Source organism: Quercus robur, chromosome 2, assembly GCF_932294415.1.
Source record: "Quercus robur chromosome 2, dhQueRobu3.1, whole genome shotgun sequence".
Classification (NCBI taxonomy): Eukaryota; Viridiplantae; Streptophyta; class Magnoliopsida; order Fagales; family Fagaceae; genus Quercus; species Quercus robur.
In genome coordinates this window covers 10,026,546-10,038,991 of record NC_065535.1, presented here as the reverse complement: position 1 = coordinate 10,038,991, position 12,446 = coordinate 10,026,546, and the positions used below count along the sequence as shown (strand labels likewise).

General features: G+C 35.5%; 1 protein-coding gene across 1 annotated transcript; it reads left to right on the top strand.

The window, feature by feature from the left end:
* LOC126712275 (mannan endo-1,4-beta-mannosidase 7-like) lies at positions 1-3,681 on the top strand. Its single transcript, XM_050411540.1, has 5 exons — positions 1-324; positions 1,707-1,901; positions 2,342-2,464; positions 3,057-3,253; positions 3,336-3,681. Exons 1-5 carry the CDS (start codon positions 1-3, stop codon positions 3,679-3,681), a joined length of 1,185 nt encoding a protein of 394 aa, XP_050267497.1.
* The last annotated feature ends 8,765 nt before the right edge of the window (positions 3,682-12,446 follow it).

Below are 12,446 nucleotides of genomic sequence, written 5' to 3'. Positions count from 1 at the left end.
ATGAAACAATTGAGTGTAGCTTTCTTTGTTCTTCTTTTGATTCAAAACTATGGGATTTTGCTACATGCAGACCCAAATGATGGGTTTGTGACAACCAAAGGAATGCAGCTTATGTTAAATGGGAGACCCCACCATGCAAATGGGTTTAATGCCTACTGGATGATGTACGTGGCCTTTGACCCATCTCAGAGAGAGAAAGTTTCAACTGCCTTCCAAGATGCTAAAAAAAATGGCCTTACAATTGCAAGAACTTGGGCTTTTAGTGATGGAGGAGTTAGACCCCTGCAATCCTCTCCCGGCTCCTACAATGAGCAAATGTTCCAGGTTAATTAGTTTTTATTTTTCTTTTGGTTCATTTAATCCAAAAAATAATTATCACTATAAGAAAAAATGTTTACAATGAAAAAAATTGTTACAATAATATCAGAGTTTATTGTAATAGTTGATGCAATGTGTTGCAATAAAATTTGAGATAATAGATTTGTGCAATAAAAAATTTTGTTACAATAAATTTCAAATATTTTAATGACAACTTCGATACTATAATTTACAACTTCAAATATCTTGTAACAATAGACTATTACTTCATGAATTTTATTACAAATTTACAATAAATTGCAACTAATTGACAAAAAGAATTCGAATCAAATTATTGCTACAATATATTCGTTGTAATAAATAATTATTTTATTTTTTTCATTGTAATAGATTGTAAAATAATTGATATCAGGTTATTGCAATGATATCTTTGTTCTAACTTCATGTTTGTCATTACAATAGATTATAAAATAATTTATATAAAGTTTTACAATGATAACTTCGTTGTCATTTTTTTTTTTTTTTTGTTGCAATAGATTGCAAAATAATTTGTATCAATTTTTTGCAACGATTTCTTCATTTTAAGTTATATCAACAAATTTTTTCCAATGCAATAAGGTATTAAAATATATATTGTAATTGAAAATTAGAAGTTATTGTAACTAATTATTATTGATGTAGTAGCTTACCATTTTTAAGTTACTATTGCAACAATTTTTTATTTGTAGATGCGATATTGTATTTAATACTATTATACTAATTTTGTTGTATTAGTACTTAATGCAATAGATTTATTCTGGTGTAGTGTATTAATAAGCAAAATTATTATTATTATTATTATTTTCTTTTGAACTTTTTTTATTATTGAAAATTACACCCCACATTTTACACTTACCATTTACCACTCCTAAACTTTCAGAATGCATAATTACCACCTAAACTATAACTCTTGTTTTACTTTGTACCCGGTTAACTTGGACAAAAAACATGTCATCTATGACTTAAATGATCTCTGAATACGTGGCATCACATGAAAAGAACAATTTACCCCTCTTCAATTCCTTAAAAGAAAACTGTTTAACAAATTTAATCCTTGTGATGCTACGTAACATTTGTTTCAAGGGATTGAAAATGGGCAATTTCATCTTTTCATGTGATGCCATGTTTGTAGTTGTCACATGAGTTGTAGGTGACATGTTTTAAAAAAAAAAAAAAATTCAAGTTAACAGCCCCATTGATGGTAGAGTATAAAGTGAAATACAAGTTACATTTTGAAAGTTTAACGTGATAAGTGCAACTAAGGGTATAGTTTAGGACAGTAACATGTAATTATCCCTTTAATGTTTTTTTTAGACATTTCTTTTTCTTGTTTTGGTTTTGTTTTGTAGGGGTTGGATTTTGTCATATCTGAAGCTAAAAAATATGGGATTAAGTTAGTGTTAAGTTTGGTTAATAACTATGCGGACTTTGGAGGAAAGAAACAGTATGTGGACTGGGCAAGGGGTCAGGGCCAATCTGTAACATCTGATGATGATTTCTTCACCAATTCTGTTGTGAAGGGATACTACAAGAATAATATCAAGGTAGATTACACTGTAAACTCTATCTTTTGAGCTAGCTGTATATTAAATGTTTCATTTTATAAACTTGCTCTTCGATTTTTTTTTTTTTTTTTGGCTTAGTAATTGGATGGTTGGGTTGACCATAAATAGGAAGTTGAAATTAGTGGTATATGAAAGATGAATCGTGAAGCATTAGCTGTATTATTTCCTCTACCGTTTTTTTGGTAATCTGATAAGAGTTTGCATTAATTTGCTAGTAGTTTGGCAAATTGTGTTAGACCACTTTTAACAACTTTGGACCAAAGGAAATAAAAGTTGCCCTGAAAATTGCTTCTTTGTAAATTCAAGAATTAAGTAATTTTATTTTGGGAAAGGCGGGCTTTACACATTTTATGACACAGGTAAAACTAGTATTTTCCTTGTTCTATGTAATTTAACTATTTTATTGTTTTGTGTAATAGACTGTTCTTACAAGACGTAATAGTCTGACTGGAATTGCTTACAAAGATGATCCAACCATAATGGCCTGGGAGCTTATCAATGAGCCCAAGTGCCCTTCGGATATATCAGGAAAGACCATTCAGGTTAGCACACAGGACTCTTACATTTTTGCTACTTAAAATCTAAGGAGTACTTTTTTTTTTTAAGGGAACATTTTTCTTTTCCATATATGCACAAGATTTTTGTGTTGTACATTTTTTTAACTAGAATTTGGACAAGTTAATTATATAACTTTTAGCATCAGTTAAGAAACAGTTAGTTTCATCAATGCCTTTTTTAAAAAATAAAGGTCGTATCCAATATATATAACTCCAATTTTTGCAGGGTCCGAGAGAAGCAAATAAGTGATCAGTAAATAACTTTTTTCTTTTTCTTTTGGAGAGATTGATTCTTGGACTTGAACCATGACTTATCATTTTGAATGGAAGGCATTTGTCATGGCACAAAGGCCTGCTGAGCTGACCTCTTCAGTCTTCACTAATGCCTTAAGCATAAGGAAATGTGAAAACTGCTATTATTATGTCATGCATATAATACCAGTCACACACTAGCCAACAGAGTCGAACAAGAAAAAGATATCAAATTGCAATGGGCAAAAGAAAGCATATATATGTGTGTGTGTGTGTGTGTGTGTGTGGGGTTTTAATGTTTTACTATAATGCGTTTCTCTGACAGGCCTGGATTACAGAGATGGCACCCTACCTGAAATCCATAGATGGAAAACACTTGCTAGAAGTTGGTCTGGAAGGGTTTTATGGAGCATCAAAGCAGCGATCGAATCCTAATAATATTCAAGTAGGGACAGATTTCATCACAAATAATCAAATCCCTGGCATTGACTTTGCCACAGTTCACGCATACCCTGATCAATGGTATGGATTCAAGTTTCTGCTTAAAACTAACAATTAACTAGCAACCATTTCCTTAAAGAGGGTTTTTTTGTTTGGTGAACAGGTTGCCTGGCTCAAGTGATGAAAGCCAACTCTCATTTTTGATCAGTTGGCTTAATGATCATATTCAAGATGCACAGAATATCATTCACAAGCCAGTTCTCTTTGCTGAGTTTGGAAAATCTTTGAAGTCATCTGGTATTGCACAAAGGGACCAGCTTTTCAAAACAGTTTACTCAACAGTCTATTTATCTGCTAGTTGTGGAGGTGCAGCCGTTGGCAGCTTGTTCTGGCAACTTCTAGCTGCAGGAATGGACGCTACCCGAGATGGGTATGAAGTAATCCTCAGTGAGAATTCCTCAACAGCTATTTTGATTGCTCAAGAGTCTCAAAAGCTTAGTAGGATTTGATAGTTGTATGCTAGGCTGAGAAACATTGAGAAGTGGAAGAAAGCAAGGACAAAAAGAATGAAAATTGAGTAACAACAATTATAAGAATAGTTATAGATTACCAGCATTATAAGCTGTGTACTGGAAATGTATGACTTTTAAGAGTTGAATTATCTGTTAAGTGACTAATATTTTTTGCTTTCCGTGGAGTCATGGGCTTCTAGTAAAAATAACTAGAAGACAAATTATACTTTTAGTCCTTCAACAATGGGGTAATTTCAAATTCTTCCCTATTCACTTAATTGTGTCAATTTTATCTCTCAACTTGAGCTCTAGGTTCTCAAGTGTAGTAGAACTTTTTGTCCCTTCTCTAAGAAGGTGTTGATTGTCTCCGTGGATTAACTACGTTAATCCTCGACTAGTGGGTTGTCTCTTTCAGGGGATTGGGAAACAAGAGTGAGGAGAGTGATTTTTTTCAATCATTACTATGGATGATCTCGCACAGAATTGGAATAGGCTTTTTCTGTTAGAGAGGGAGGGTCCTGGTTGCAGCCTGACAAAAGATGATGGAGTCCCAGAATTCTCCATCGCAGCCAAGTTTTTTACTAAGAGAGCTTTAAGTATCGATGTTATTGCCAGAACCTTTACTCCAATGTGGAGGTCTCGCAATGGTTTTAAGATTAAGTCTCTGGATGATCATAAAATCCTTTTTACTTTTGATGATAAGAATGATGTTGACAAAATCCTTATGAGTGAACTGTGGAGCTTTGACAAGCACCTAGTTACGATGGAACGATATGAGAAAGAGACCCCTTTACATGAGCTCAAGTTTGAGAAGATGAGTTTTTGGGTTCAAATCCACAGTGTTCCATTATGGTATATGACAGTGGCTACTGCTAAAAAAATTTGTGAGGTCATTGGAGATGTCTCTCGACCAAAGGACCCAAAAGATTCAGATGGTGGGAGTTTTTTACGTCTTAAAATTTCTATCGACCTATCTTTACCTTTGAGCTATGGACGTTTGGTTTCTCTAGAGAACAATAAGCAAGTATGGGTGAGTTTTAAGTACAAAAGACTTCTGAACCTGTGCTACTAGTGTGGTCGCCTAACTCATGTTGACAAGGATTGTGCTCTTTGGATAGAAAGCGAGGGGACACTCTGACCAGAAGATCGTCAATTTGATCCAAGTATATGCGCACCTACTTTTGAGCCGTCAAGGAAGAGTGTACTCATGATGCCTAGATTTTACTCAGCAAAGAAAAAATCAGGAACGATCAATCCTAGTCCCACGCTGGTCGTCGAGTCCACGGGCAAATCCATGGTGAGTCAAGGACCATTGGAGGGTTCAGGCGGTTGTAACGGCAGGGAAGGAGTTGTACCACAAAAGGGGGAAGTCCATGGGCTAGTTGGCAACGTTAAAACTGCATTTAATCACCATAACATGGGGTCTGATTTCACGCACACAAACTTCATAACGTGGTAAATCGAGACTTTATGCCCCAAAGGGTTACTAAAGAGCAAGTCAAGGATTTTGATATGCAATTGAAAGAGATTGATGCTGAGTTGGCCAAGTCTGATCATCAGGATTTTAATTCGATTAATCATGTTGACTCTGACTCACATGCACCTAAGTGCCCTTTAGCCCAAGCTCAGACTAATGAAGCATGTGACCCTCATGATTCGGCTAGGGCTCCCACGCCCTCTGTCCAATTGTGTGTTCTTCCTAAGTGGCCTCATAGAGTGAGAGAAGCAAACCCCACAACAAGGTTAGCAACTGAATCACTCTTAGGTCAAAAAAGGGCTACATCAGATATGGTTATTTGCTATGATTTACCTTCCAAAAGACAACAGGTTTATCAGAGTGATGTTGAAGGACCTTTTAAAGTGGTAGAGGCTGATCATTAACTCCACCAGGAGCAATGAATTGCCTAGCATGGAATTATCGTGGGCTTGGAAATCTGTGTACAGGAAAAGAGCTTGTAGAGATTATATGAGCAAAAGATCCCTTTGTCCTTTTTTTAGTCGAAACACTAACAGATGAAGCAAGGCTAGATACAATACAATGAAACATTGAGTTTAACCATCGGTGGATGGTTCAATGAGAAGGGAGAGGAGGTGGTTTGGTTCTTTTTTGGAAATCATCAGTAAATTTGAAGGTAGAGGGTTCGCATAAGTATTACATTGATGCAACCGTCGACAAAAATACAAGTAATCAATAGTGCTTCACAGGATTTTACGACGAACCAGAGACAGCAAAAAGAAGTGAGGCTTGGAATAAATTAAGACTTCTTAATTCTGATCCAGTTATTCCATGGTTATGTGTGGGGGACCTCAATGAGATTACAAGACAAGATGAGAAGTTGGGAGGTTTGTAGAGGCCTTACAACCAAATGCAATTGTTCTGAGATGTTATTGGCGAGTGTAGCTTCATGGATCTTGGGTATGTAGGTTCGAAATTCACATGGGCTAGACACTTTGAGAATGGAAGATCTATATGGGAGAGGCTTGATAGAGGATTAGCCAATAATGGGTGGTTTTTGAAATTCATAGGGTTGCAGGTTCATCATCTACAATGTGACTCTTTAGACCATTGTCAGCTTCTTATTGTTCTTGCACCTCTAGAGATTCTCTAACGAAAAAAACCATTTCGATTTGAGGAAATGTGGTTGTCCAACCCAAGTTGTGGAGAAACTGTATAGGCAGCCTGGGGCTCTACGGTTGGGTCAAATTTGAGCAATGGAATTTTGGCAAAAATTGAGAAGTGTGGTACGGACTTACTTTGGTGGAATCGCAATGTATTTGGTAATGTGAGACAAGAATTGATAAAAAAGATAGAGTTGTTGAGCAGGGCTAAAATTGAAGCACAAGTCAGTGGAATTAATCATCGAATAAAGGAATTAAAAGTCGAAATTAGGGTACTCATGGATAGGGAGGCGAGGATGTAGGCTCAAAGGTCATGGCTACTATGGGCTAGCCAAGGTGACAAGAATACGAAGTATTTCCATAGTTAGGCAACGAAAGATTCTAAAAAAATCAAATTAGGGGAATTAGAGATGAGATGGATGACTGGAAAACTCACCCTGATGAGATTGCTACCGTGTTGACAGGTTGCTATCATAATCTTTTTACAACTTCTACTCTTGAAAATTCCAGCAATGTGTTTGTGTATGTCCCTTAATTAATTACGGATGAGATGAATTCATACCTATCACGTGAGTTCATGGAGTGTGAAGTTTCAGCAACTTTGAAATAGATGGCTCCACTTAAGGCACCGGGTCTAGATGGAATGCCACCTCTCTTCTACTAGCACTTTTAGGGGACAGTGGACAAGGATGTGACTTCCTCCATTTTATCTTTGCTAAACACAGGTACCTTACCCCACCCTGTAAATCACACTTTTATCACACTCATTTCAAAGACTGAAAATCCTAAATATGTCACTCAATTTCGCCCTATTAGTCTTTGTAATGTGTTGTATAAAATTTTCTCTAAAATTTTAGCCAATCAACAAAAAACTATCCTTCCCACCATTGTCACAGAGCACTAGTCAGCTTTTACCAAAGATAGGTTAATTTATGATAATATCTTAGTTGCCTTTGACACATTACACTGTTTGTAAAAATATAATTCCGACTCCTTGGGATTCATGGCACTTAAACTGGATATGAGTAAGACATATGATCGGGTTGAGTGGATTTTCCTTGAGAAAATCATGAGGAAGATGGGATTCAACGAAAGATGGATTAATCTGACCATGACTTGTGTTAAAACAGTGACATATTCTATTTTAGTGAATGGGGAATTTACCCATCTAGAGGTATTAGACAGGGTGACCCACTATCTCTGTTAGGTTCTAAAGTGTAGGACTTTATGTATTTAGAACTCTAATTTGTATTGTTGGCAAACCATGATCAAAATAATGTGTTTAGAAGTGTTTAAAGCTAGCTCAAAGTTGTATGTCAATGTAAAGTTGGAATCGAGTGTAAAGCAGAAAGCACTGTGGCTTTCGGCCTGGCTCGATCGATCAAAGCTTAGGCTCGACCGATCGAAGCTTGGGCAGATTGCTTTTCTGCAAAATTTTCCAACTCAGCCCTAGTTGTTTTAAAACGTTTTTAGGGTTTCTTATTTGTCCTAAGTATAAAAGGCAAACCCTAGCCACGTTTTAGTGTTGCTCATATTACGGTTTGTGTAAATCTCTTGTGAGATCTAGAGGAGCTTTCCTTTACACAAACTTAGGGTTTTCAAGGAGGAGATATTCTCTACACCTTGATGATCAAAACAGTTGCTGCCATTAAAACTTAAAGAATACACAAGCGGGGGTGCTTGTAGCTGGTGGGAATCCAAGAAAGAAGGAGTCCATGGATTCGGAGCTTGCACGTGGTCGTGTCAGTAAGTTCTACTGGTTGGTAGCATTAGGAAGTCAAGTGGGGGTGCTTGTAAGTCCTTTTGTATGAACTTCGATTCTTTCAAGATAGTGGATTCAAGTTTACCTTAAGGATAGTTAGGTCAAACCCTCCCCAGGTTTTTACCAGTTTGGTTTCCTAGGTGATCATATCGTGTGTTATTTATTTTCCGCTGCTTTGCATGATTTGATCTGTATTATTGTGATAACCTAGACTTGTTTAATTGGACTAAGTAACAACTTGGCTAATTACCTAGGTTTAATCAATTGTTTAAGGGGTCTAAAAAACTATCAATCTCCCTTCCTTTTCTTGATGTGTACTGAAGGGTTGAATGGGTTGATCAAAAATGCTGAATTGAATGGAGATATTTATAGCTTCTCTCTTTGTAAGAGGGGTCCAAAACTAACTCATTTCTTATTTGCAGACGATAGTCTCCTATTTTGCAGGGCAACAATGGAAGAGTGTGCCAATGTTCTAAAAATTTTGGAGGTTTATGAGGGGGCTTCATGCCAAAAGGTGAACAAGGATAAAACAGCTCTCTTCTTTAGCGGATCTACTTTGGATGATATTAAATCAAGTATTAAACAAACCCTATGTGTGCAAGATATTTTACAATATAAGAAGTATTTGGGGCTTCCTTCATTGATAGGGAAAGGAAAGAAATCAAGTTTCAATTATATTAAAGAGAGGGTGTGGAGAAAGCTTCAAGGTTGGGAAGGTAATCTACTATCTAGTGGCGATACCACGCTCACTCCAGGGTGTTCCCAAGAACACCCTAACCTGAAAAAAAAAAATTATATATAATAATTAAATTTTTTATTTGTTTACCCTTTAAAAAAAAATCAAGAACACCCTCAATCAAAATTAGGAACACCCTAAAATAAATTTTTATTTATTTATTCAACTTTCAAGCCAAAAAAAAAAAAAAAACCCAAAAAAAAATTGAACTAAAATTTGGAAAAAAAAAAAAATTGTAACAAAGCAAGCTTACCAGGGAAAAAAAGACCAACATCAATCCTAAACAACAAATGGTAAAGCAAACCCAATCTAAAGAAAAGAAAAGAAAAAAAAAAAAAAAAAAGCAAACCCAACAAATTACAAATGGTAGCAAACCCATGGATTCTCAAAAAAAAAAAAAAAAAAAAAAAAAAACCAAAACCCAATATACTGAAATCAGAAACCAACGGACGGCGCAACCAAACACTAATATATGTTGAAAGAAAGAAAGAAACCTAACCTAAAGAAAAAAACCCAACCTAATATACTAAAATCAAAAACCAATGGAGACGACAACAACCAACGGCAATGGATGGTGCCTTCGCCTCGAGGCTCGAGCAACAGCCAACAGAGCACATCGCCACATCACATCGAGCCTCAAACTCAAGCTCCAGCCTCCAGAACACATCGGATCAGAGATCGGTCTTCCTCGTCTCGACATGCTGCCCAACAACGCCACCCCTCAACCTCAGGCCTCCTTGCTCCCTCAACCTCAAGGTACACTTAACTTCAACTTCTCTTTCTCTTTCTCTCTTACATATACGGGTTATTGGGTATTTGGGTTAATGGGTTTCTCTCTGTCTCAGTCTCTCTCTCTTTATCTAAAGAATGAAAGTGAAAATATGAAATGAAATGAGAGTCTCTCTCTCTCTCTCTCTTTTTAAGACTTTATCCCTTTTTCTTTGAACTGTGATTCAATGATTGGCTGATTGTTTTTGCTTACCATTACTTTATAACTTTATTAATATTTGTTTGCCCCTGTTTTTGGCTTTATCCGTTGGTGTTGGTGAGATACAATTAATTGTCTTTTAGTGTATTGTGATTTGTGATTGTGAATTTATTTGATTGGCTCTTGTGATTAGGGCCATGGGACTTGTCTGTTGAGTGGGGGGTGGATGGGGGCAAGGGTTTGGGGTGGGATATTTGAATTGGGGGAAGTAAATGCACATGGGATGTGTGCTAGTGCAACTAATAAACAATAATTTTATTAACCAATAATTAATTGGGGGAAGCAACTAATAAACAATAATTAATAATTTAATTAACCAATACATTATAAAAGACAAACAAATTAAATTATGTTAGGCTAAACAACAATTAATAATTTTATAATTAATGAAACAACAATATAAAAAATTATAGTTTATAAAAGACAAACAAATTAATGAAACAACTAAACAACAATAATTAATAATTTTATTAATATTTCAAATAAACTTATAGTTTATTGTTTATTCTTTTACTAGAATTATGGACAAATGTTTAATAAGAAAACCACGTACCCAAGATTCATCTCTTGTGCAAGATTCATCTTCATCTTCATCTTCTAAGCGAGCTCGTGCTGACTTTAACTTAGAAAATCTTCCTTCAGATCCTCGGCTACGAGAAAAGATATCATCTTATCATCTTAATAATCATGATAAAATAAGAAGATGTTATTTACAAAAAGGCCCTCGTCAACTTGTTTTCCAATACCATGATTACCCTCTAACAGATTTTTCTGGAAAGCTCCATTGATTTAGATCCTAATGGTATGTAAATAGAAAGTGGTTGGAATATAGTATAGACAAGGATGCAGTATATTGTTTATATTGCTACCTATTTGGGCAAGATATTGGTAAGCAAGTAGAAGGCGAGATATTTGTAATGAAGGGATTCAAACTTTGGAATCAGAAAAAGAAGTTAAATTCCCATATTAGAGAAGTTAATAGTGCTCATAACCAAGATGAATGATTGCTTGATTGTATATATTGAAAGAGATGTAGCTTGTAGTATCGATAATGAGACAATCATGCAACGATTTCAAAATATGAAAACTCGTAGAAGGCAATTGCAAACTTTATATATTTGGTGTTTTTATTATTATTGTTGTTGTCAATATATGAATTTCTCTTTTTATTAGATTATTTAATTTATGCTTTTTAAGGAACACCCTGAGAAAAATTCCTAGAGCCACCACTGCTACTATCACAAGCTGGAAATGAAGTCTTAATAAAATTGGTGATCCAGGCAATCCCAACCTACACTATGGGATGCTTCAAAATTCCTTTCGGCTTGTGCCATGATATTGAAGCACTGATTAAAAAATTCTGATGGGGGACAATGAGGTGACCGTAGGAAAATTCATTGGATAAAGTGGGATGAGTTGACAAAATCAAAAATGGTGGGTGGAATGGGATTTCGGGATTTGGCTCTCTATAATAACTCTTTGTTGGCAAAGCAAGCTTGACGTCTATTACATAATAGATCATCTCTATTTTATAAGGGGTTCAAAGCACGTTTTTTTCCAAATTGTTCAATTATGGAGGCCAGCCACGAATTCGAGGGGAGGATCGTATGCTTGGAGGAGCATTCTTAAAGGGAGAGATGTTATACAAAGAGGGGCTAGATGGAGAAATCAATTAATATATGGCAGCACAAATGAATTCCAAGGAAACTCTCATCCCTAGTTGCTTCATATCCAATTGAGTCAATGGTTGATTGTCCTGTGGCAGTGTTGATTGATGAAAGTGCATGGAAGTGGAATGAATTGATTGATGGGATTTTCTCCCAAGAGGAAGCAGCAATTATTAAAAAAATCCCACTGAGCCGTAGAGTTGCTAAGGATGTCTTGATATGGCCACATACGCAGGATGGGCAGTACACATGTAAAACGGGTTATAGGTTCCTCAAGGAAGAAGCCAAGCTGGGTTACACGCAAGAGGATTCAGGTACAAACATAAACTTGTGGAAAGGGATTTGGTCTCTCCAAATTCCTAACAAAGTTAAAAAATTTGCTATGGAGGCCATGACGAGGTGCGTTGCCAACAAAAGAGGCCTTAGTTCGACGTACAATATTTGAGGATCTGCTCTGTGACCGCTACCATGCAACCAAGGACGGAGGGAGACTTGGACTTGGGGGGCAATGGCCTCCCTCCCCCCTATTTTTTTAATTAATATATATATATATATATATATATATATATATATAATCACCAATTTTAGTAATTTTATTCTATAAAATCACACTTTACCCCCTTTAATATTATCATTGATTCTTTTAAGAGTACTACTCTAACCACAAAATTTTCTATAACATTTTTACAAACTATTGTGGGAGTAAACTTTTATTGGTTTGTATTTGGGCCCATCACTTATGTTGCATTTTAATTTAGTAATAACGACTCACCACATTAATAATTTGTAAAAAAAAGTTTGTAATTCTAGCATTTTCCTCCTTTTAAAGACTAGATCTAAAACCTAAAGCAAAATAAACAAGCCCAAAAAAATTATTCAACAACAAAAATTACCAATAGTAAAGCTAAAAACAATTAAACTCAATCAAGCAATTTTACCTAAAACAAACAACCTGATCCTTAAAAAAAATTTTAAAAAAATAATTTTGTC

Coding starts and splice junctions, on each gene's coding strand:
- LOC126712275 (XM_050411540.1), top strand. CDS start 1: ATGAAACAATTGAGTGTAGCTTTCTTTGTTCTTCTTTTGATTCAAAAC. Junction 1,902..2,341: donor ACTACAAGAATAATATCAAG/GTAGATTACACT, acceptor TTTGTGTAATAG/ACTGTTCTTACAAGACGTAA. Junction 2,465..3,056: donor TATCAGGAAAGACCATTCAG/GTTAGCACACAG, acceptor TTTCTCTGACAG/GCCTGGATTACAGAGATGGC.